The 26,575-nt window shown below is 41.3% G+C and overlaps 1 protein-coding gene across 1 annotated transcript; it reads left to right on the top strand.

The window, feature by feature from the left end:
* The first annotated feature begins 1,851 nt into the window (after positions 1–1,851).
* prkaa2 (protein kinase, AMP-activated, alpha 2 catalytic subunit) lies at positions 1,852–23,382 on the top strand. Its single transcript, XM_052098493.1, has 7 exons — positions 1,852–1,893; positions 5,091–5,093; positions 5,235–5,383; positions 14,719–14,812; positions 16,480–16,621; positions 17,939–18,091; positions 23,240–23,382. The coding sequence occupies exons 1-7, from the start codon at positions 1,852–1,854 to the stop codon at positions 23,380–23,382; spliced, it is 726 nt and encodes a 241-aa protein (XP_051954453.1).
* Positions 23,383–26,575: the final 3,193 nt, after the last annotated feature.

Here is a 26,575-nt window from a genome sequence, read left to right as displayed (position 1 = left end):
TAATAATTGTATTAATAATCCCAGTGAGCAAGCTGTAGGCGAATGCAAAAAAAGGAACACAAAACTCCACAAGATGTAGATTAATGGAGAAAAATAACCTGGGGAGAAGCCAGACTCACTGTGGGGGCCAGTTCCCCTCTGGCTAACCTTATGAATGTAATGTAAATATTACTTGTGTATCATGGTTTAAAATTATTAAACTAAGTAAGGGTTAACGGTCAGTGTTTAAACACTGATTGTGTTTGAACTGTAAGATTAATAACCACAGTCTTTGAAGTCCATCTTGATTAATTGCAGAAGTTCACATAGATGCAATTGTCCTTGTTAATTGGCTGATGAAGGCTTTTGTTGGCAATAGTTAGGCTATGCATTCCATTTCAAGATCGTAGACAATCAATTGACCGAGGTGATGCTATCTGTCTGTCTATATACAGTCTATATACAGTAACACACACACACACACACACACACACATATATATATACATAGGTCTGTTACTGTATAGTACAATAGTTAGTTCCGGTCCTCGAATCTGATTGGACGAGAGACGTTCCATGAGCATTGATGGTCTGACACCATCAGCACTCAAACACTTCACTGTGTGTATCACTCCGCTTGTGCTCCTGCCATTCTAAACTAAAGTGTAAGCGTAGTGGATATGAGTTAAGAGTTACTGTATGAGTGTCTCTTACACTTATTTTTATTAAAGTTTTTGACATTACGTATGTTAGCCAGCAGGAGGTAGCAAAACATCATTTTTGTGTGTAATATGAACAGGTGGTGGCATGAAGTGAACCCGTCAGTCATTGTTTACATACAACAGTGCTCTGTGATCGCTCGTATTACTACTACACAGCTAACGCTGGAAAATAGATTTAAACTGCTTTAAATGAACAACTTCAGCATTATGGCTCATCACAGCTGAGAGACACAACAGACTGATTAATTACTCAACTAATTACTTACCTCTTAATGGAGTTTACACATTGGAGAATATGTACAGTTAAAAATGGCGGAGGACATTGCGGTTTCTATAGTGAAAGATTCTTTCACTGGCTACTGCAAAATAGGGAGAAAAAACCTCACTTGGATGGTCTTTTTTTCCACTGAGGAAGCTGATCTTCAGAAAGCTGACAGCATCTCTGCTTGGGAGTGGCAACAGGTGATCACACTCTCTCTCTCACTCTCTCTCTCTCTCTCACTCTCTCTCTTTCTCTCACTCTCTCTCTCTCACACACACACACACACACACACACACACACACACACATGTTGTGTTTCCATGTTTTATGGGACTTTCCATAGACATAATGGTTTTTATACTGTACAAACTTTATATTCTATCCCCTAAACCTAACCCTACCCCTAAACCTAACCCTCACAGAAAACTTTCTGCATTTTTACATTTTCAGAAAACATAATTTAGTATGATTTATAAGCTGTTTTCCTCATGGGGACCGACAAAATGTCCCCACAAGGTCAAAAATTTCGGGTTTTACTATCCTTATGGGGACATTTGGTCCCCACAAAGTGATAAATACACGCTCACACACACACACACACACACACACACACACACACACACACACACACACACACACACACACACACACACACACATCCACACCCATCCTTGTTAATCCAATAACTTGTTTGAAACAGCACAAGCCGTGATACCATTTCTGAATAAAACATTTTTAATTACTAATGAAGGCTTGGAAGCATCATTTAGTTTTAACCAGAAATTACAGATTGTGATCCGCCATGTAAGAAAGTGCTCAAATGCGTTTTTATGACTGTACTCAGTTTCCCTGCACGTTTCTGGCCGACCCGGTTCTCCCGATGGTCAGAAATGGTTCTCCCGATGGCCAGTCAGCCCCTGATCATCCCCAAAGTGCGTCGGCCCACCGAAAATATGCCCGGTATGCCAGATTACCAGTCCAGTCCTGGTCCATAACATATTCTAAATACTTTGGATTACTTCAGCACTGGTAGATTTTTTTTCACTTGTTTTGATTATAAAAACTGCCAGTACAGTAAGACAAAATACACATGTTAAAAATACATTCTCTGAAAAACCTGAACAGCTTATGCAGTGTTGTTTCTAAAATAAGATCAATCTTGTTTTAATAATTTTTTTTAGATATTTTGTACAGGAAAACAATACAAAAATTATTGTCAAGAATAATATTTTGCCCTAATATCAAAGGTCTTACTAGAAAAAAAGAAATTATGATCCAACATGAATTTTCCTCCATAATGTTGGCACTATGAGACTCAGCGGAGGGAATGTGTACAGTAACAGGCTAGGGGTGTGCTAGAGCACCCAATGGTGCATTTCTGTCCATGAGGGAAAAGAACATGGGACATTCAAAGAGATCTATGGCAACCTGACCGTATCTCTGCCACAGCAAGTTCACCACCTTCAGACGAGGGCAGACGAGGAGTGAGGATCTAAATGCAGTTTAATAAAGGAACAAACGGTGAACAGGAACACACAAAATAACAAAACAATACAGGGAACAAACAAAACATCCACGAGGGGAAAATAAAGTATAAACATGAGAAACATCCATGGAGGGCACACGCAGGAACACAATCAAGGACAACCATAACATACATTTGACGACCGACAACGAATGAACAAACAACAGGGCTTAAATACAGAAGGAATGATGATTAAATTACAAACAGGTGAGAACAATGACACTGGCAGTGATGAGGGCAGGGAATTGTGGGAAGTGTAGTTCGGAATTGGTGACAGGGGAGAAACACAGAGCAGACAACAGGGGATCGTGACTCAGAGGATGTAGATAGGAATTCCCGACATACAGGTAAAAGAGCCAATCACCTTTTAGATACAGACATCACCTGTCAACTAAAGAACACTCACCGTATTAGCTATAAAAACTGGGAAAATAGAGTATTTGTCTAATCTGAGGTAATGAGGCACCATTTATGATACCAGTATTGTCAGATTTTACTGCTGAAATATGTTTTTGATCGTAATCTTGCCCAACCGTTTTGGAGATTTCTGACTTTCCGCATTCAAGCAGATAGGAGCTGTACTTTCATGACCGGAAATAGCCTCCCGAGAGCATTCCAAACATTGTCAACTGTGGACTGACTGGCTAGAAAGACTCTGGTTACACTTACACTCTCGTGCGGATCCAGCACGAGCAGCAGCAATGTCCTGACAGTTTAAACGGCCTGGATCGCCTGCTTGGATTGCAACCACTAACCATCATGAGTTGTGAATCAGAGGAACTTTTGATTCTGATCCTGAAGTTTTGATTCTGGCAGATAGAATACGCACTTCAGAGGAAGATATTAGATGAGTGCTCGACAGGAAGAAAACTCAGGATTTTCGTGAGGTTCGTGAATTACATCTGTTTGAATGAGATATCTGCACATTTGCAAACAGTATATAATAGACGTTTTATTGGCCTTTTATCATTAGAAAACCAAGTTAAAATTTACAGGGAACTGCTGAGGAGAGGTTGAGAGACTACGTGCTTTAGAGGTAAATAAATGAGTGCTCCACAAGATGCTGGATCTGCTCAAGTTTTGTGAAGCTGGTTTATTACTTCTGTTTAGAGATATGTGCATATTAGCAGAGGGTAGTATGTTCATTTTATTGATATTTGCTTTTTTATCATAAGCCAACAAAGTCAAAAGTTAGTGTGAACTGTTGAGAAGAGAGAGGGAGACTGAAACAGACGAGCTCTTTAACATTATGAGCTCAAATGTGTCTGCAGCTATTCTGATATGTGGACCGTTTGAATGAGACTGTGTTGCACACTGGTCTTTTATTGTAGTAACACGATGGCACGTAACAACTTAACAAACCGTGATTGATCGTTTACATGTCTCAGTTGCTTCACATGCAAGCAGGTGATTTTTGAAACGAGCAAACAGGAAAATGCATCGGCTGATGACTTTTTTAATTGTCGCATCAGCCGATAAATTTTCCTGTTTGCCCAATTTTTTTTCGATTTGATAAACGTGTATATCCTTCTCCTGCATTGTGAGCATTAACAATTGTTTTTCTCAAGTCTAAACAAATTTATTTTGTCTTTGCCATGATGACAGTTTTATATTACTACACTAGTTGATTTGTAAGATACTAATCCTCAGTCTGAAGTGCAACTTAAAGGCTTGGGCGATTAATTCGGTTAATTAGGCGAGTTAGGTTAAGTCATTGGTTAACCGTGGTTGCTTCCGTAACCAATCAAACAGATCATTTCTGAAGGGGGCTAATAATATTGACCATATCAGTTTTTTTTTATAATTATTTTATTCCAGGCAAATTAAAATAAATAAGGCTTTCTCCAGAGGAAAAATATAATAAGAAATACTGTGTTAAAATCCCCTTGCTCTTTTAAACATCACTTGGGAAATATTTGAAAAAGAATTGAAACTTCATAGGAGGGCTAATAATATTGTCTTCAACAATTGTATGCACAGATAGTTATATAGCACTATTGTAATCAAGCTTGAAATTATGATTGCCAAAGGAGACTGCTGATGTCAAGATTTATAGTGAAACATTAATTACATTTATGCTAATTAATAATGATACCTTTATACAAACATACCTTTATGCTGCTTTATGTGTTTGTTGGAGATTCAAAATATTGGTCACCATTCACTTGCATTGTATGGACCTAGAGAGCTGAGATATTCTTCTAAAATATTTGCTAGTGCTCTTCAGAAGAGAGAAAGTCATATCCATCTGGAATGGTATGAGGGTGAGTAAATGATGAGATAATTTTCATGTTTATGTGAACTATTCCTTTAAAACTCACAATTAAGAAAAATTTAATCTTTGGGAGGTCCTTAAAGTGTGTATGTGTGTGTTTGTAGTGCGTTTTGTGCCTTTTGTATCTTGCTTATTACAATGATGTGCAAGACTGATTTAATATCAAACCAAACAAATGTAGCTATTTATTTTAATAATTTTGGCCTAACGTGAGCTGTATAATCAATATAAGCAATCGTGTCTGGAAGTCCAAACTAGGTATCTCGTTTGTTTGAATGGATAGGTTAGACTTAGAAATAAAAGTCTTCTATCTTTCTTTGTTTTCTTAGAAGGTATGTGTTGGGGTCACTGCCCTGCAGCGCTCATGCTTACTTTCTTTGGAATAAAACTTATCTTTCATCAGCTGTGTTTACAATACCTAACTGCTGGTGATGGTTTTTCAGCTGAGTCTTCATTGATGTGCGTGTGTTTAGCCAACAGTTGGAGAGCACCAGCTAACAGGACATAAAGTTGCTGTGAAGATGTTATACAGAGAGAAGATCCGCAGTCTCGATGTTGTGGGGAAAATCAAACAAGAGAATCAGAATCTTAAGCTCTTCAGACATCCACATATCATCAAGTTGTGAGTAAATCACACACAAATGTGTTGAACTAACAATGAACAACTGTTTTTTTATTAACTAAAAATATATTGTTCATTGTTTGTTCACGATACTAACTAATGTTTCAACTCATTCATTAAAGTAGCAGTGAATGTGTGATTCCCTGCATGCTGCAAAAAAGATTGGCCCTAATTCTAGGCATGATTGGCCGATCACCGATCACAGACTTAAAAAGAAGATCAACCGAAGATCAATCGGTGCACCCCTAAAATTAATTACTGGCCCTTATTATGCTGGGTTTCTATCATCAGCATGTGTTTTGTTTAAAAAAGTTTAACTACAACTGATTTGATAAAAGGTGACACTTTTTTTTCACATGTGGTTAGACATGTAAGAATAATTGATTTTAATTATTGCAGTTGTCCCACTAAAAACACCAACTAACATCAGCATGAATCACATGCTGGTTAGGCTGATTTATGCTGGTTAGTATTGGTGTAGCTGGTGGGACCAGCATACCCATTCTGTTCTTTAGCAAATCTTTGAACAGTATAGACTTTCTGATAAAGCTGTTTGAGTCAAGAAATACTCATCAAGAACAGCTTGGTTGAATTGCCAACTATGCAGGTCCTTAAAGGGGTCATGACATGCATTTTTTATCATTTTCATGAGGTTCCTTGAGGTTCACTTATAATATTAGTAATGTATTTGCACAAAAAACAGTCATTTATTTGTAAAACATGATCATTTTCCACCCTCATTCTGACCGTCTGCTAGAAACCTAAGTTTTGATGCTGCTTCTCTTTTAAGACTTGACAGGAAACACCTACAGTTATGATTGGATCTCTTATCCTGACTGACCTTCACTCTCATTGCATCTCTCTGTTCATTGTACTGTGTGGGGCTATGGAAGTGATAAGGTGAAGTAGGCGTTGATATTTTGTTTTGGATTTACTCAGATGCAAATGTCTACCACAGTGTGACATCACAATATGGAGGAAGAAGAGTATGAGTCATTTCGGCAGCTTGGATTCAACAAATGCTTTATTTGCAGGTGAAAGGCCATTCACCTCTCTCGCTTTGTGTTCCAAGTTACATGTCATAAATATGTTTGTCTTTGAAAAACAACTGTAGTTCATACACACTTCGTTCTCTGCTCTGATGATGTCATGAGGACATTATTGATTCACATAATAATGTTCTGCTTATGCACAAAATTTTTTTGGAGGTAGTCAGATTCACATGTCTACCACAGTGTGACATCTCAATATGGAGGAAGAAGAGTATGAGTCATTTCGGCAGCTTGGATTCACCAAATGCTTTATTTGCAGTGAGGTGGAAGTTCTGAGTTCTGAAACTTACAGTACGTTCCCCTTCTGTTGCTCTCTCCACGTTGTGTCAGAGAAGCGACACTAGGGGTCTCTCTTGAGCGCCAATATTCACCTCTGAACTATGAAAAAAGGCCAATGAGAGTTGGCAACCAGTATTTGCATGTCCCGCCCCCGGACATACGGGTATTTAAGTGGCGCAAATACGGGAGTTCATTCAGAAAATTTCTTCGGAGCCGATGGTCGTGTCTGCAATTGCTGCGTGTTACACACCGAGTTCCTGTCATTCCTCTGCTGCATGCTATTGGATTCCACGGCGCACAACAGCGGGTTTCTCCTGTTTGCACGGCTGTGCATTCCTGCCCCTGGGCGCTTCGACAGTGCAGATCATAAAAGAACTCTCACGAGTCCTTTTTTCATAAAAGAGTGATTTTATTTAAAAGAGTAATTTCCTCTAAAAGAGCAAAACACAGTGGCGTTGAACGTCCTTTTAAGGACGCGTCTTTATAAAGATGCCTTTCCGCCCCTGTGTTGTTTCTGGATGCGGTAGAGTGCTCTCCGCTTCAGACGGCCACAGGCGTTGTCTCGTGTTTCTGGGTAGCGATCACACCGAGGCTGCGTTTGTGGATGGTTCATGTTCTCACTGCGAGAACGTGACCATGACAACGTTGCGTTCGCGGCTTGCTTACAACCGTGAGCAAGCCACTCCAGCCGCCCCCCATGTTGCTCCTTCTTCCCACGGGATTGAGGATGATGCGGCTGGCGATGGAGGTGAATTGGGGATGGCAGCGGGTGCAGCTCCGCCGGGTACGCCCCCTCGGACCACCCGCACCCCAGCACGCTCGTTGATTCCCGTCCGTGCTCGAGGTGGCGGCGACTCGCCTCACAGCCAGTCTGCCGACCCTCTTGCGATGGAAGCAGATGAGCTCGCCGCGGCATCGGAGGGCGTGGTATCTGATTCTGAGGACTCCCCTGGGCTGCTGCTTTCGGGCCTGCACGCCCAGGCTGAGGCCGACGCACAGATGACCGACATGCTTTCCCCGGCAGCCAACAGCGTGGGCTTGGACTGGAACCCTCTATCCACCCCACAGCCATCACGGCTGGACGACTGGTTCCTGGGGTCTGGGCGCCGCTCACAGCCTCGCCCCCCCCGGTTCTGTTTTTCCCGGAAGTGCATGACAAGCTGACGTCTTCGTGGAGAGCACCCCTCTCCACTCGTCACACCGCCACAGGCTCGTCCGCCCTTGCCACCCTCGACGGCGGAGCGCGCCACGGGTATGCAGCGATTCCCCAGGTGGATAGGGCGGTTGCGATCCATCTATGCCCCGGAACCCCTACCACCTGACGAGGTCGCCCCGTACTCCCTTCCCGGACCTGTAGAGCAACATCCTCGCTGACAGCGAAGGCCTACAGCGCCACCGGACGCGCCGCTTCCACCCTGCATGCCATGGCTCTCCTGCAGGTCCAACAAGCCAAGGCACTACGCAACATGCACGGGGGTGGCCCGTGCCCGTCGTCTCCTCCTTTGGAGTCAGCAGCGACTCAAGTCACTGCACGCCACTCACATCCCCGGCAACCTCAATGTGATAGCGGACGCGCTGTCAAGACAAAGCTTGCCTGGCGGAGAGTGGAGGCTCCACCCCCAGTCGGTCCAGCTGATTTGGGACAGGTTCGGCAAGGCTCAGGTAGACCTGTTTGCCTCCCAAGAAACCTCCCACTGCCCGCTCTGGTATGCCCGGACAGAGGCTCACCTCGGGGCAGACGCGTTGGCACACAGCTGGCCTGCGGGGCTGCGCAAGTATGCATTTCCCCCAGTGAGCCTTCTTGCACAGGTGCTATGCAAGGTCAGGGAGGACGAGGATCAAGTCATTCTGGTAGCCCCTTACTGGCCCACCCGGACTTGGTTTTCGGACCTCACGCTCCTCACGACAGCCCCTCCCTGGCGAATTCCCCTGAGGAAGGACCTTCTTTCTCAGGGACGGGGCACGCTCTGGCACCCGCACCCAGACCTCTGGAACCTCCACGTCTGGCCCTTGGACGGGATGCGGAAGATCTAGCCGGCCTACCATCGACCGTCATAGATACAATCAATCAAGCCAGAGCCCCCTCTACCAGGCATCTTTACGCTCTAAAGTGGCGTCTGTTCACGGACTGGTGTTCTTCCCGAGCCGAAGACCCCCAGAAGTGCGCAGTTAGGTCAGTGCTCGTGTTTCTTCAGGAGAGGCTGGAGAGGAGGCTGTCCCCTCCACCCTCAAGGTGTATGTCGCCGCTATCGCGGCCCACCACGACACGGTAGACGGCAAGTCTCTTGGTAAGCACGACTTAATCGTCAGGTTCCTAAAAGGTGCCCGGAGGATAACTCCCTCCTGGCCTAACCTGTTCCCCTCCTGGGATCTCTTGGTCGTCCTTACGGGACTCCAGAGACCCCCCTTTGAGCCGCTTGACTCAGTTGGACTCAGGGCCCTCTCTCTCAAGACCGCCCTGCTGATCGCGCGAGCTTCCATCAAGAGGGTCGGGGACCTGCATGCGTTCTCTGTTAGCGACGCTTGCCTGGAGTTCGGTCCGGCAGACACTTTCGTGATCCTAAGACCGCGACCGGGCTATGTGCCCAAGTTTCCTACCACACCCTTCAGGGATCAGGTGGTGAACCTGCAAGTGCTGCCCCGGGAGGAGGCAGATCCAGCCCTTTCACTGCTGTGTCCAGTACGTGCTTTACGGATTTATCTGGACTGCACACAGAGCACCAGATGCTCTGAGCAGCTCTTCGTCTGCTTTGGGGGACAGCAGAAAGGGAACGCTGTCTCCAAGCAGAGACTCGCCCACTGGGTTGTCGACACCATTTCCCTGGCTTATCACACCCAGGCCGTGCCCCCCCCTTGCGGGTCCGAACCCACTCCACCAGGAGTGTTGCGTCCTCATGGGCACTGGCTAGGGGCACTGCCCTAACAGACATTTGTAGAGCAGCGGGCTGGGCAACACCTAACACTTTTGAGAGATTCTACAATCTCCGAGTTGAGTAAGTATCGTCCCGTGTTTTCTCAGGTACCGAGCCCGTAGAACTCGGTAGCATGCCCACGATCTGACCGGGTGAATTGCTTGAACCTAGCGCCTTTCCCCCTAACCAGGGGAAACAGTGCGCCTTCATTCCCAGGAGATCCCAGGTTTGGGACACTGGTTGATTCCTCCCTAGCCCTCGTGGGTCGCAGTTCAGCGGAGGAACTCGCCGACCCAAGCCACTCCGGGTACCGCAAGATACCCTGTACTGGTATAGGTGCTCCACAGGTAAGGCCTCCTTCGGACTCCCCCTGTGTGTAACACCACGGTTCTGTCCCCTCTGACGAGCGGACTCCCGTGTTTCCCTTAGGCAGTCACGGCTGCCTCGGTTGCCATGCTGTATGTTCCCCCCTCTATGAGGCTGGATCCACTTTTCCACATTCCAACTTTTCCACATAGGCCCTAAGTCAGGCCTCTGATGGTTTTGCCACTTAAACTTGCCTCCCCTCTCGGGTAGGCGTGGCCTCCGCAGGGTCTTCTCCGCCCTGAATAAGGGCTAAGACCCCTTCCCTCAATGCGTGTAAGGGCCCCGGCCTTAGTTGCTCTATGCGAGAAACATAGAGAGAAAAGAGGCCCGGCCAGGCTTGGCCCGTTCCCAGGTTGGCGGCCAGCACCTTGTTCCCCCCTCCAGGGTAATGATTAGGAATCCTGATGGCTTAAATGGGGCATTGGGGCAGGGTACGTGCAGCCTGATACAGTTGGTCGTCCTGCACGTAAGAATACCTGCTCGCTCCTGTATCAGCAGTTCACGTACACGGCTCAGCGCATGACACTTTTATAAGTGGACCCCTAGTGTCGCTTCTCTGACACAACATGGAGAGAGCGACAGAAGGGGAATGTCTAGGTTACGTATGTAACCTCCGTTCCCCGATGGAGGGAACGAGACGTTGTGTCTCCCCTGCCACGTCGCTGAGCCGAGCCACTGTTGTGGCCGGACCATTTCCGGCTCCTCAGAAAAATCCTGAATGAACTCCCGTATTTGCGCCGCTTAAATACCCGTATGTCCGGGGGCGGGACATGCAAATACTGGTTGCCAACTCTCATTGGCCTTTTTTCATAGTTCAGAGGTGAATATCGGCGCTCAAGAGAGACCCCTAGCTTCTCTGACACAACGTCTTGTTCCCTCCATCGGGGAACGGAGGTTACATACGTAACCTAGACGTTTTTATAGTACAATGACCTCTTCTACACTCACCTAAAGGATTATTAGGAACACATACTAATACTGTGTTTGACCCCCTTTCACCTTCAGAACTGCCTTAATTCTATGTGGCATTGATTCAACAAGGTGCTGAAATCATTCTTTAGAAATGTTGGCCCATATTGATAGGATAGCATCTTGCAATTGATGGAGATTTGTGGGATGCACATCCAGGGCACGAAGCTCCCGTTCCACCACATCCCAAATATGCTCTATTGGGTTGAGATCTGGTGACTGTGGGGGCCATTTTAGTACAGTGAACTCATTGTCATGTTCAAGAAACCAATTTGAAATGATTCAAGCTTTGTGACATGGTGAATTATCCTGCTGGAAGTAGCCATCAGAGGATGGGTACATGGTGGCCAGAAAGGGATGGTCAGAAACAATGCTCAGGTAGGCCGTGGCCTTTAAACGATGCCCAATTGGCACTAAGGGGCCTAAAGTGTGCCAAGAAAACATCCCCCACACCATTACACCACCACCAGCAGCCTGCACAGTGGTAACAAGGCATGATGGATCCATGTTCTCATTCTGTTTACGCCAAATTCTGACATCTGAATGTCTCAACAGAAATCGAGACTCATCAGACCAGGCAACATTTTTCCAGTCTTCAACTGTCCAATTTTGGTGAGCTCTTGCAAATTGTAGCCTCTTTTTCCTATTTGTAGTGGAGATGAGTGGTACCCGGTGGGGTCTTCTGCGGTTGTAGCCCATCCGCCTCAAGGTCGTGCGTGTTGTGGCTTCACAAATGCTTTGCTGTATACCTCGGTTGTAACGAGTGGTTATTTCAGGCAAAGTTGCTCTTCTATCAGCTTGAATCAGTCGGCCCATTCTCCTCTGACCTCTAGCATCAACAAGGCATTTTCGCCCACAGGACTGCTGCATACTGGATGTTTTTCCTTTTCACACCATTCTTTGTAAACCCTAGAAATGGTTGTGCGTGAAAATCCCAGTAACTGAGCAGATTGTGAAATACTCAGACTGGCCCGTCTGGCACCAACAACCATGCCACGCTCAAAATTGCTTAAATCACCTTTCTTTCCCATTCTGACATTCAGTTTGGAGTTCAGGAGATTGTCTTGACCAGGACCACACCCCTAAATGCATTGAAGCAACTGCCATGTGATTGGTTGATTAGATAATTGCATTCATGAGAAATTGAACAGGTGTTCCTAATAATCCTTTAGGTGAGTGTATATTAGAAGATTAAGGAAAATTTGATTCCTCATAAAGTTTTTTGAAAGCTTTAAAATGCTTTGTGGCTACAGCACATTTAATTGGGAAGAAAAGGTGAAGCTGAACAAGAACGTGACAATACCTGTGCACAAAAAATGTAGAATATTTTTTTTTTCAATTTTTAACGGAACACATTTGTTGTCCTGACTGACACTCACAGTTAATTGGCTCATAATAAGATTGTTCAGATCAGAGGTTAAGGAGATCATGACGGCATAATTTTGTTATCCTCTCATGTCTCCATCAATTGCTCCATCTAACTCCTTTTTTTACTCTCATTTATGTTTCTTCTTCTAATGCAAAATATGTGTTATTTCAATCTGTACATATTCCATTGTAAGTCCCTGCTGTAGTATTGTTCAGTACACCAAATGAACCAAAACATTATGACCAAATACTGTATGCTAATACTAATTTTAATACAAATACTGTATGCTGTTGGTCCTCCACGTACCGCCAAAACAGCACCGACACGCCAAGACATGGAATCTACAAGACATTGCCCAGAGCATCACACTCCCTGCACTGGCTTGTCATCTTCCCACAGAGCATCCTAGTGCCATCGCTTCCCCAGGTAAACGGTGCACACAGCCATCCACATCATGTAGTTGAAAACAAGACTCATCAGACTAGGCCACCTTCTTCCACTGCTCCAAGGTCCTGTTCAGACACTCGTGTGTCTATTGTAGGCACTTTCGATGGTGGACAGGGGTCATTATTGGGCACTCTGACTGGTCTGCGGCTACACAGCAGGGTGCAAAGCACTGTGTTGAGACATTCCTCCCATAACAATCATTAAAAGAATTTGTGACTTATGCCACAGTAGACCTTCTGTCTGTTTGGACCAGATGGGATAGCCTTCATTACCCTTGCACATCGATAAGCCTAGGGAGCTCAGCTTTCTGTCGCCTTTTTGTGGTTTTTCCCTCCTCAGATCACTGTCAGTTGGTACTCACAACTGCTCTGACCCAGTTGTCTGGCCTTAAACAATTTGGACCTTGTCAAAGTCGCTCAGGTCTTTACTCCTGCCCATTTCTCCATCATTCAACACATGTTCGCTTACCATCATCTACCCAGACCTTGACATGTGCCCTTTTTAGGAGATGATCAATGTTATTCGCTTCACATGTGAGTGGTCATAATGTTTTCTTTGCTATATAGACATATTTCCTGTTGAGAGAGGAAGTTGGGGTGGGGACTTATGAAAGGACTTTTAGTTTTTTAAATAGTCAATAAACTTTAGTTTAAATCACAGTAATGAAGATAATTTGCTAGTTGCTGTTTCTAGTCAGAAGTAGGTGGTAATTGGAGGGTGGGACATTCTTACTCTAGAGAGCATTTTATTAGACAATATGTGTACCGGTAAGTGCTGAATGAGTCATCATTATTTTTGGTCAGTATTACCGGAAGAGAAAAACTATTTTAAATGTGTATATCAGCTAACAATTAATTTTGTGACTGTTTAGTTCACTACACTAGCATAAAGATGGCCTCAAAGCTAAAAGACGCTTGAGACGTTTAAATAGATAGAAGAACTGGGGCAAATTATCCAAGAAGCTTGGAACATCCTATCTGCCAACAACCAAGAAAAACTGTGTCCAGGTGAACCTAAAAGAATTGGTGCTGTTTTAAAGGCAAAGGTGGTCACACCGAATATCGATTTAGCTTTTTTTTTTTTATGTTTAATTGACTTTGTATGAGATTGAGTGATAAATGAAACACTATTTTTCTATAGTGCCTAAAACATTTGCACAGTACTGCATATATATATATATATATATATATATATATATATATATATATATATATACATATATATATATATACATATATATAATGCTAACATGTTTAAAATATGTAATTACATTCATGATAGCTGTTGACAATGATGCAACCAATTAACAATACTAATTAAGTAAATAAATATCAAGTCAGAAGTGGAGAGCCAACAGGACACCTAGTGAAAAAAGACAATAAATATTACATTAAAAGGAACAGCATATACAAAAAATAAACAAAATTCTAACAACAATGTGTAAAGATCCTAAGAATTTGTACTTTTATCATTTTTTTCTTTTTGTCTTTGCAGTTGTGTTGGAAATTTTCAACTCTTTAAAGGTATAGTTCACCCAAAAATGTAAATTAATTCAGTCATTATTTACTAATTTACAGTTTTTTCCAATCCCATTTCTTCCGTGGAAATTGTTTTCATTTGTTTTTGTTCTTTATTCCAAAAGTGAATGTGAATGGCGACTGAGGTTGTCATCCTCATGTTTCACGGAAGAAAGTCACACGGGTTTGGAATAATATGATGGTGACTAAATAATGACAGCATTTTGGGCTATGACCTATAATGTCAATGAGTGTAACCTATGGAAATATTTCTCTGTTGTGTGCATAACAAAAAAATAAAATAAATCTTAATTTGATATGGTATGACCTTTTCTTATTTCTTCCTTTCAATGTAAGCAACAACTCATTGTTGTATTTATTGAGTGCATCAGTATTAAAGATTAGCTTGTTTTGGGTGTTGCAGGTATCAGGTGATCAGCACTCCCACAGACTTATTCATGTTCATGGAATATGTGTCTGGAGGGGAACTCTTAGACTATATTTGTAGACTCCGTCGTGTCTGCTGCAGGTGGCCATTCACCTCTCTCCCTTTGTGTTCCAAGTTACATATCATAAATGCGTTTGTCTTTGAAAAACAACTGTAGTTCATACACACTTTGTTCTCTGCTCTGATGAGGTCATGAGGACATTATTGATTCACATAATAATGTTCTGTTATGCACAACAAAACGTTATATTCAGTTTTGCTCATAAATGGCTTATTATTCTATATTAGTCACCTAATAGCCTGAAGCTGCTTTGTAAGCCTCTGTACTTTGGCTTTTGTACTCCAGCACTTTTTGCACAGGATTTGAGCATGGATTAACCTTTGAGTCCTACAAACCTGTTAAGGTTATGGGGATCCAGGTTATCCAAACAGTGACTGATCCAGTGAAGTGCTTTTGGGCAGGGACTGTGAGTTCTTGCTTATGGCTCAGTCTTTTTAGTCTTTGTGTTATGTATGTTACCTATAATGGCACTGCCTGATGGTTCATGTTCCAGGTCATATTTAGATTGAATGCACAAACATGGATGACCATAGCAGCACACTATATCAAAATTTGTTCCGTGGCACTAATTTTATTTGTAGTGGACATAATTCATCAACACTTTACTTTTTCTGTTGCTGATGACATGATGTTTCAGGGTACAGGGTGAATTCAGGTAGATTGGGGCACTTTTTGATTGTCATCTCAATGTGACAGAGAGGGAAAATGTATGCTACCTGAATCTGCTGTATTAATTAGTATAATTGCCATGATTAAATCTAGTTTTTAGCATCATTTGCCTATAATGATAATGGTGCACTCAGTAAAATGTTGTGTTTGTTGCGCTGACACCTAGTGGTGTAGATGCAGCATCATTCATAAAAAGAAGTTCTGATACTGATGCCATTAAAAAATTGCACTTTTTGCTGTCAGCCATGATTAAAATTGTGCAATAACAGGGGATTATTGAGGTAAAACAAGTAATGTTAGGCTGGTCATGTGATCTCATCAGAACAGCACTCATGAATGTGCAGCCATCACCATAAGTAAAATAAAGCAGACTGATATGACAAGAGTCTTCAGTTCATGTGAGTGTACATTAATGTAAACATATTTTTTCACAAATAATATTCTACTATTACTATTGCTTTTTTGTTTAAAAATGAGTGGACCTATAAAGAAATGGGTACATAATACTTTACATGTCACCTTTGAAGAGTTTAAAGCACCATGCGTTACAATATATGACGTTTGGAATTAATCACATGTTTTAATGCATTATAGTGCCTTACAACTAGGCATAAAGCATAACTATGAATTTGTACATGCTATTCACTTAAACTTCCAAAATAAGTAAATAAATGGACTTGAACTATTCATTTAAGTTGAAATTATTTCATTATGTGAGTAAGAAAGTGAATATACAACATGAAACTGAAAGACATAAAGCATAATATGGGAGCTTGGATGTCTGGATCAATGAAAACTATTTGACAGAGATCCATGATTGAGCCATGTAATAAGTATTCTTTACTATTGTTGCCATAGTTACACAAACATACAACTGATTATAATGTATATCTTAAGGCATTATGAATACCTCTATAATGCATTATATTAACAGGTTTCATAGAAAGTGTTAAAATGAAATGTGTTATTCCATACAGTAATGTGTCTCTTCTGTCTGTCATGTGTAGGTGGAGGACACAGAGGCAAGATGGCTCTTCCAGCAGATTATCTCTGTAGAATACTGCCACAGACACATGGTGGTGCACAGAGACCTCAAGCCTAAGAACATACTGCTAGATGGCAACATGAATGCCAAGATCACTGACTTTGGTACACACACACACACACACACACACTGTTGTGTTTCCATGTTTTATGGGGACTTTCCATAGACATAATGGTTTTTATACTGTACAAACTTTATATTCTATCCCCTAAACCTAACCCTACCCCTAAACCTAAACCTCACAGAAAACTTTCTGCATTTTTACATTTTCAAAAAACATAATTTAGTATGATTTATAAGCTGTTTTCCTCATGGGGACCGACAAAATGTCCCCACAAGGTCAAAAATTTCGGGTTTTACTATCCTTACGGGGACATTTGGTCCCCACAAAGTGATAAATACACGCTCACACACACACACACACACACACACACACACACACACACACACACACACACACACACACACACACACACACACACACACACACACAAAGTGAATATTGTGCAGACAGTATTAATCTTCCAACCTAGCTCTTTTATTCAATGTCACATGCATTTCTAATGGAGGTTTCTAGAAATAGAAACTAATTAGATTAGATTCAACTGTATTGTCATTGTGCAGAGTACAAGTGCAAAGACAACGAAATGCAGTTTGCATCCAACAAGAAGTGCAAAAAAGCAGAAAGGTGCAATGTGATATTCAAGTGTAGACAGGTGGTGCAAAGGCAGGACAAGAAATATATTGCAGAATAAATATGGCTATGTAATATGAACAGTGTATGAACAACATGTACAGATATGTGCAATTTAGCAGTGACATAAAAATAGTAGTAAGAATAATATAGATATATGCAGTGTATTAGCAGAATATATAATACGAAAAACAGAGTAAATATGGATATTCTGTATGAACCATATGTACAGCTATGTGCAGTGTGGTAACATTATAAGAGCAGTAAGAATAGTATGATGAGCAGTAGAATATGGCTATGTATAGGTGTAATTACAGTATGTACATTTTTAAGTAAATAAATAGAACAGAATAGGTGGAATAGGGTAGTGCAAATTGTCCGGGGGGGGGTCAATTGTCACTGGGATGCAGAGAGTTCAGTAGGGTGACAGCCACAGGAAAGAAGCTTCCTCTGAACCTGCTGGTTCGGGTGTGGAGGGACCGGAAACGCCTCCCGGAGGGGAGTGGGGTGAACAGTCTGTGGTTGGGGTAGGAACAGTCTTGGATGATGCTGCGCGCCTTACACAAGCATCGTTTGCCCTGGATGGCCTCGATGGAGGGGAGTGAGGAACCGGTGATGCGTTGGGCAGTTTTCACCACCCTCTGCAGTGCTTTAAGTGCGGTCATGGGCAGAGCAGTTGCTATACCAAACTGTGACACAGTTGGTGAGGATGCTCTTGATGGTGCAGCGGAAGTTGTTCACCAGGATCTGAGGAGACAGGTGGACCTTCTTGAGTCTCCTCAGAAAGAAGAGACGCTGGTGAGCCTTCTTGATCAGGGTAGAGGTGTTGAGGGTCCAAGAGAGGCCCTCAGAGATGTGGACACCCTGAAACTTGAAGCTGGTGACACCCTCCACCTCAGTCCCGTTGATGAGAATGGGTGTGTGTGTGTGCCAGCTTTAAATTTCCTGAAACATGGACAAGTTCCTGTGGCACGTTACACAAACATGATCCTGCAATTTCGCCATTTTACAAACGCCATCCTTGTGTGTTAAGAGATAAAAAAAATTCTTTTAAAATTTCGGATAAAAAGCAGTTCACGAAACTGAAACTATTTTTTTCATCTCTAATGCAATTGGATTACATTGTGAAGATGAAATTATGTTTATTTGGGTGTTTTGATTCGTTTGATGGACAATATCCTTCCAGCACATAGTGCCACATGATTATATTACACACAGAGTGATAATTCAAATAATACTTAATGTGTTTGTCAGGAGTTAAGAAAGTTAAGAAAACATGCAAACATATCAAGTCAAGTCAAGTGGTTTTTATTGTCGTTTCAACCATATATAGTTAGTACAGTACACAGCGAAATGAGACAACATTCCTCCAGGACCATGGTGCTACATAAAAACAACAAAGGACCAACACAGGACCACATGAGACTACACAACAAAATAAAATACCTATATAAAAACCTATATATACCTATATAAAGTGCACGTGCAAACATGTGCAAAAAGTACGGGACAGTACAACAAATTTCTGACAATGAACAGGACAATAGACAAAGTGCAGCGCCGACCAGTACACGGTAGTGCAAAAAGATGACAGTTTCTAAAAAAAAAAAAAAAAAAGAAAACGTAAACATAACATACTATGAGATTGTGTTCTATGCACATAGCAGTTATTGGGGTAGCAGACAGTTATAAAGTGACAGTAATTAAAGTGCAACTCAGGACGTGTGTGTGTGTGTGTCAAACCAGTCTCTGAGTATTGAGGAGTCTGATAGCTTGGGGGAAGAAGCTGTTACACAGTCTGGCCGTGAGGGCCCGAATGCTTCGGTACCTCTTGCCAGACGGCAAGAGGGTAAAGAGTTTGTGTGAGGGGTGTGTGGGGTCATCCACAATGCTGGTTGCTTTGCGGCTACAGTGTTTTTTGTAAATGTCTTTGATGGAGGGAAGAGAGACCCCAATGATCTTCTCAGCTGTCCTCACTATCCTCTGCAGGGCTTTGCGGTCCGAAACGGTGCAAGTCCCAAACCAGGCAGTGATGCAGCTGCTCAGGATGCTCTCAATAGTCCCTCTATAGAATGTAGTGAGGATGGGGGGTGGGAGATGTGCTTTCCTCAGCCTTCGAAGAAAGTAGAGATGCTGCTGGGCTTTCTTGGTGATAGAGCTGGTGTTGAGGGACCAGGTGAGGTTCTCCGCCAGGTGAACACCAAGGAATTTGGTGCTCTTGACGATCTCCACAGAGAGCCGTCGATGTTCAGCGGAGTGTGTTCACCTTGTGCTCTCCTAAAGTCAACCACCATCTCTTTTGTTTTGTCCACATTCAGAGACAGATTGTTGGCTCTACACCAGTCCGTCAGCCGCTGCACCTCCTCTCTGTATGCTGACTCGTCGTTCTTGCTGATGAGACCCACCACAGTCGTGTCATCGGCGAACTTGATGATGTGATTCGAGCTGTGCATTGCTGCACAGTCGTGAGTCAGCAGAGTGAACAGCAGTGGACTGAGCACACAGCCCTGGGGGGCCCCAGTGCTCAGTGTGGTGGTGGGGGAGATGCTGTTCCCGATCTGGACTGACTGAGGTCTCCCAGTCAGGAAGTCCAGGATCCAGTTGCAGAGGGAGGTGTCCAGGCCCAGCGGGTTCAGCTTTCCAATCAGGTGCTGATATCCAATCAGCAATTGAATATCTTCAATTGCTTCTTAAAATTTGACATTGAATCCTATGCTGTTGGCATTAGGTGGTTTGGGCATCCACTGTAGGGGATTACAGCTTGGGCCTGTAGACCAGTAGGCATAGAATGAAGAACAGAAGTCGAGATGTCAATCGAATTAGCTGAATTGTACTGAAGAGAGTTGTTTGCAAATTCAAATGGCAGAAGTCAGCTGCACAAAAGCCTCTGAGTTCGAATACAGAAAAATCACAAACTGAACTCAGGTCCAAAAACATCAATACTTATAGTCAGATACAGCATCAAGTTGATGTTAATGCTATAGTTTCTAGAATTCTGATTGGTTACAAGCATAGATAACTACAGAACATTTCTGAACATGGTCGTGTACATCGTTTATCTCATTGATTGTTGGCATGACATTTTAGTTCCGTATATAGGATCCAATGGTCCGAGTCAGGTCCCAGGCCTGAGTCTACAGTCTTCCCTTTATAGACAGTAGTAGGTCTCTGAGGTCCAGTTGTCCACCTCTCGATTGCTTTTCTAACTTTACCGAATTCCTGAAAAAGAAATTCCTTTGGAAATACACACACACAGTTTCTCCTATTCAAGGTCTTATACTAAAAAGCTTCTCTTGGAGACTGTCCTTATCTTATTGGAACTTAAAACATAGAGATAATTGTACTTTCTCCCAGGAGAGCTAAAGTTGTATTCTTGTTAACTTGGCAGAAACATTCATAATTAAATTTATGTTGGGTCATGAATACACTAGAGAAGCGGCCTATGTGTCCTAGGCCTCTTAGTCAATAGACAATCTGTCTTCTAAAGCATGAAAACAGACATGGAATGGTCTCAAACTGCTTGTACGAGCATGACACAACAAATAACATATATTGAGGTATTTAGAAAAATAAATAATTAGCTCAAAAATATATATGTGATAAAAATACTGATTAGTTCCACTAAAATAATTCACTTAATCACATTAGGTTAAATGCTGATCAATTTACTCAAAGGATATATATATATATATATGTATATATATATATATATATATATATATATATATATATATATATATATATATATATATATATATATATATATATATATTGATGAGTGGAGGTGGTGATCCAGATGTCCACCCCTTCAAGGCAAAGATTACAATGCACAGTGATGCTTTTTCCCTGTGTCACCTTAAAAGTGAAATTATCTCTGTACATCCAGTGGTCAAATGCTGATTTAGACTGCTCCATCTTAACATGGCAAATGATGAGAATCAGGTCTGTGTGCAATTTGACTCTCCCTCTCTTCTGAAAACACTCAAAGAGCATACATGTACAATACCATTGCCTAATTTAACACGTTTTCATGTAATCTATAAGAAATGTATTTGAATACAATTACAAGTACTCTGTTTTTATAATCTGAATACACAATCCAGATTACATGTAATCAGTTATTATCCAGCACTGTTTACTACTTACTGAATACAGAAATAGAAAGAATAGATTGTAAGTCTGAAAATAGTCTACGTTAACCAAATCATATCTTTTGAATACATAAATGAACAATGGTAAGAGCTGGACTTCTAATCCAGAGCCATCAAGCCTAAAGGCTCTGAGGTGACAATGAGAGAGCAGGTGCAGTCAAGAGCAGAGAGCCAATCCTAACAGTGGGCATATACTGTTGAATTTTAAAGGAGAAACAGCATCAAATCCCAGCATTTCTGACAGAGGAATGAGAGTGGAAAATGTTCATGATTTACAAATAAATTACTAATACCACAAGTGAACCTCAAGGAACATATTAAAATAATAAAATAAAGGCATTTCATGACCCCTTTGATATGTAATGAAGGTAAAGAATGACTCCAATCTGTCAAGCTCCAAAAATTACCATAAAAAATGGTAAACGTAATCAATAAGACTTTGGCACTAAATTCCAAGTCTTCCAAAGCCATACGATCACTTTGTGTAATGAACAAACCAAAATTGAAGTGCTTATTCACTCTTAAATCATTGAGCTGAGTATGTGGCACCCAAATTAAATATAGTGACTGCAGTGCAGTATGGACATAAGGTTTGGTCACAAGACAAGCCATTGAGGTTTGATTATAAACCATTGATTACAAGCCATTGAGGTTTGATTATATTGATGCCAGATTTATGGTAAACTGTTCATTAACCCTTTCATACGTACTGTCACACGTGATTGTTAATAACTGGGCCTTCAGAGTAGCGTCACACATATGTGTTTCTGCAATAGACAGTTACGTTACAAGCTGCCAGATTCAAATCGGCTTTCATGCTGACATAGGCTGCACTGGTCAAGCATCTGTAATTTAAATTCCCTCAAACAGTTACTCACACAGTCTTTTAAACCACTTAGTATGTTTATTTTATATACATACATTAATTCGTCACCAAAGTACCACGATAAAAAGTTATTATCAATACATCAAACGCGATATTCCTCATATGCGTGCTGCCATTTTTTTACATAAGGTATGGTTGTCATTCTTCAAACAAACAGCTACGCAAAGAGTCTTTTCAAGCATATAATATATTTAATTTATGTAACAAACATCCTTATTGTCACCAAAGTACAACGATAAAAGTTTACAGCTTGTATATGCACAGCCATGATATCTTAATGCAATATTCCCATGCACGCATCCACGTCTACTGTACTTGTTATGTGCAGACGTGTTTATTTTTATTCACACAAACAGCAACTCAAAAGTCTTTTCAGGCATAAAATACATTTGTTTTCTGAAACAGACTATCACAAAAGCACCATGAAAACAGTTTAAAACTTGTATACTCACAATGAAAACATGTTGATTGAGCGTTATTATCCAATGCATGGAGCCAAGTCTGTTTACATTAACCACACACACACACACACACACACACACACACACACACACACACACACACACACACACACACGTTATGTTTCATGGTTGTATACATGGTTGTGTTTCCATGTTTTATGGGGACTTTCCATAGACATAATGGTTTTTATACTGTTTAAACTTTATATTCTATCCCCTAAACCTAACCATACCCCTAAACCTAACCCTCACAAAAAACTTTCTGCATTTTTACATTTTCAAAAAACATAATTTAGTATGATTTATAAGCTGTTTTCCTCATGGGGACCGACAAAATGTCCCCACAAGGTCAATTTCGGGTTTTACTATCTTTATGGGGACATTTGGTCCCCACAAAGTGATAAATACACGTTCACACATACACACACACACACACACACACACACACACACACACACACTCTCTGAGAAGTCAAAAAGTGCATATAGGCAAACCGGACTGGACCGAGGACCCCTCTTACGATGCCACAGTTGTGGATGAGGAGGCAGTACGGGAGGTGTGCAAGAAGTTTGAATGCACTGAAGCTGAAGTTCTGAGCAGCATCTACATCGGCGAACCTCAAGACCAGCTGGCCGTGGTGTACCACCTTATCATTGACATGGCATGTGTGTGATATTTGGATACTTATGCCTCACTTAAATGAATACTTCAAGCAAAAATGAACATTCTGCTATCATTCACTCACCCTTATGTTGTTCCAAACCCATATGACTTTCTTCTGTCTAACACGAAAGGAGATGTTAGGCACAATGTTAGCCTCTGTCACCAAACACTTTCACTTTTTCCTTATAATTAATGTGAATTTTGACTGAGGCTAACATTCTGCCTAACATTGCCTTTTTTGTTCCATGGAAGAAAGTAAGTTATACAGATCTGCAACAATGTGAGGGGGGGTAAATGATAAACAAATTTTCATTTTGGTTTAGACTATACTTAAAAATAAAAAATAAAAAAATTAAGTTTCCAAATACTTTTAGGACCACTGGTCTTGGAAGTTTTCCTTATCTTCATGTGGTTGTCAAAAAAAATATAAGCATACTTCTAATTTTATATAGAGATTACTTTTGACAATATGATTATTCATATGTATTAAACAGTATATTTACATTCTCACACTGGTCAATTAAGTTGGACAGATTAGTTGTTTAAAAGCTACTCTTTGCAATGACATTCCAAAAATAGGTTTATGCATACAGAGCAAAGATCATTATTTAATTATGTTAGATATTTTCTTTATTTTATAAAGATTTTGTGTCTATTCACATAATTTAAGATTTAATTTATAGAGTGAAGAATTTATATTGAGTGTTCTGGACTTGGCTTGCAGTCTAGTGCGAGCATTTAGTTATTAGCAGAACACATGCTCTTGGGGAATACATGAAAGTGAATATCTGAGGATCCACACCATCTACAGTCGAAAATGCACAACCACTACAAACTCTACAAATTAGAGCTGTCAGTCCTTTCAAATTTTGATATCTAATTAATTACATTAGATAATTAATTTTAAATATACTATATATTATAAATGTAATAATTTGGAAATTGCATAAAAATGCATTATATTATATTATTTATTTATTTCCAAATTACTGAACATATGCCTGTCACTGGCCTACAGTCTACAGTAATCCTTTTTGCAATTGAATTTGTCAATCTGTCTGAAATATAATTATAATGAAGTCTTTTCTTAGGACCTGTCAATGTACAATAGCGTCAGATGGACAGTTTTGGAGGGTCTCACTTTGGTTGCGTCATAAACTGTAATGATGCTGGCAGGCAATGACACAGGAGCAGATGATGATGTGATGACAAACCCAGGTGCAGTTTATTTACAATAGTGAAATCCATCCATCTTCAACCGCTTATCCGAAGTCGGGTCGTGGGGGCAGCTGCTTCCCTATCCGAGCCACATTAACCAGCTCTGACTGGGGGACCCCGAGGTGTTCCCAGGCCACTGTGGAGATGTAAACTCTCCACCTAATCCTGTGCCTAAACGTGCCTGAAACACCTCCCTAGGAGGCGAGGCATCCTTACCAGATGCCCAAACCACCTCAACTGACTCCTTTCGATGCAAAGGAGCAGCGGCTCTACTCCGAGCTCCTCACGGATGACTGAGTTCCTCACCCTATCTCTAAGGGAGAAGCCCGCCACCCTTCTGAGGAAGCCCATTTCGGCCGCTTGTACTCGCGACCTAGTTCTTTCGGTCATGACAACAGTGAAATCCAACAACCATAAATCCAAACGTGAAACATAAACATGACAGAAACATGGACTTGACTTGACTTGACTTGACTTGACTTGACTTGACTAAGACTAAGACTACACACGACGCTACACCAACAATACTCAACAGAGGACAATGGCAAACACGAGGGCTTAAATACATGGACATGGGGAAACATAAGCCAATGATAAAACAGAACTCTAAACAAGATAATTAAACAATAAACCAATGAAAACAAGACACATGAAATTGGAGGGAAAAACAGGACATCACATGACTAGGGGAACACATGGCATGAACAGGAACAAATCCTTTCAAAATAAAAGACTTGGAATCAAGACATGAACAAAAACACATCTAAACTTGACATAAACACAGTGGTTTAAGGTCGCTGGGTCAAGTTAAACACAGTTTGAAACTTAGGAAAACACCTCTCGAGATTACATTCTGAATTGTGCTCTGTCCAGCTGTGTGAACACAAGAACGCATTATTATCTTGTGCTATAGTTAGTGTCAAGCAAGCCTGAGGTTTTGTTGTCTGCAGAGCTGCGTGTTGCTTATACAGCTGGTATTTTGCTTACTGCCCCCTGCTGAAAACAGGTGGTACTTCAAGCTTCACACACACATAATGTCTGTGACTTATTTCTCTCTCTGTGTGTAAGTCTCAGAGGCCTTGCTTACATCATGGGTTGTGCGGTTGTCATAGAGAAAGAAATATGCTAGACAAGGGCATACAGAGCAGTCAATACATAAAAGTGTTGCCTTGATATGGCTAAAATGCAAACAGAAGAGAATAGAGATTAATGAAGTAGAGAATGTGCCAGTATTTTGGCTGATATGAGAGCGCCTTTAAATAAACTGCCTTAAAATATTCTCCATGCATCGAATTACAGACAGCCAGAGAAAGATTGTTATAGCATTCTCCCTGAATTACACATTGCATTTTTTATTATTTCTATCAGTAGTTCTCAACTTAAAAAAATTACATTATTTATGTGTCTGGTTGTTTGTTAATGGAGTAGATCCACTGTATTTATTAGTTACGTATATTTATTCTTTATTTAAGCTCACCTGTTAAGTGTTACTGAAGTAATGGGGATTCAGATGTTGTTAAATAATGAAAAATCAATAAACAAACAATCAGATTTCAGGAATCACATACTCTTTAACCTGTTTCAATTTAATCAACAGATCTGAATCACCGTAATGGCAACCCTTTTTTATGTATTTTAAACAGTAGTGAACCTGTTTTTTTTTATCTGGTTGTAATATTCCTATTGGCTGGTTTACAGTCCAGAAGGACACATTTAAAAGGATAGTTCACCCAAAAATGAACATTCTGTCGTCATTTAATCACTGTTTTGTCATTCTTAACCCGTATGACATTCTTTCTTCTGTTGAACACAAAAGAAGGAATGTTAGGAACTGACAGGCTCAGTCACTATTCACTTAAACAGAATGAGGACTGAAGCTTACATTCTAAAAAAATAAAGAAAAAGGTAAGTTGGTAAAACTATACAATAAGATTCCATTAGTTAACAACATTAGTTAACATTTAACTAACAATGAACAATACTTT

Source organism: Xyrauchen texanus, chromosome 30 (genome assembly GCF_025860055.1).
Source record: "Xyrauchen texanus isolate HMW12.3.18 chromosome 30, RBS_HiC_50CHRs, whole genome shotgun sequence".
NCBI classification, from domain to species: domain Eukaryota; kingdom Metazoa; phylum Chordata; class Actinopteri; order Cypriniformes; family Catostomidae; genus Xyrauchen; species Xyrauchen texanus.
This window is presented reverse-complemented; position numbering and strand designations above follow the sequence as displayed.

What these genes read in the sequence shown, in the direction of transcription:
- prkaa2 (XM_052098493.1), top strand. Translation starts at nt 1,852, where the DNA reads ATGGTTCTCCCGATGGCCAGTCAGCCCCTGATCATCCCCAAA. An exon ending in CATCCACATATCATCAAGTT is followed by an intron (nt 5,384 to 14,718) that starts GTGAGTAAATCA and finishes TGGGTGTTGCAG; the next exon opens with GTATCAGGTGATCAGCACTC. An exon ending in CACCCTGAAACTTGAAGCTG is followed by an intron (nt 18,092 to 23,239) that starts GTGACACCCTCC and finishes ACGATGCCACAG; the next exon opens with TTGTGGATGAGGAGGCAGTA.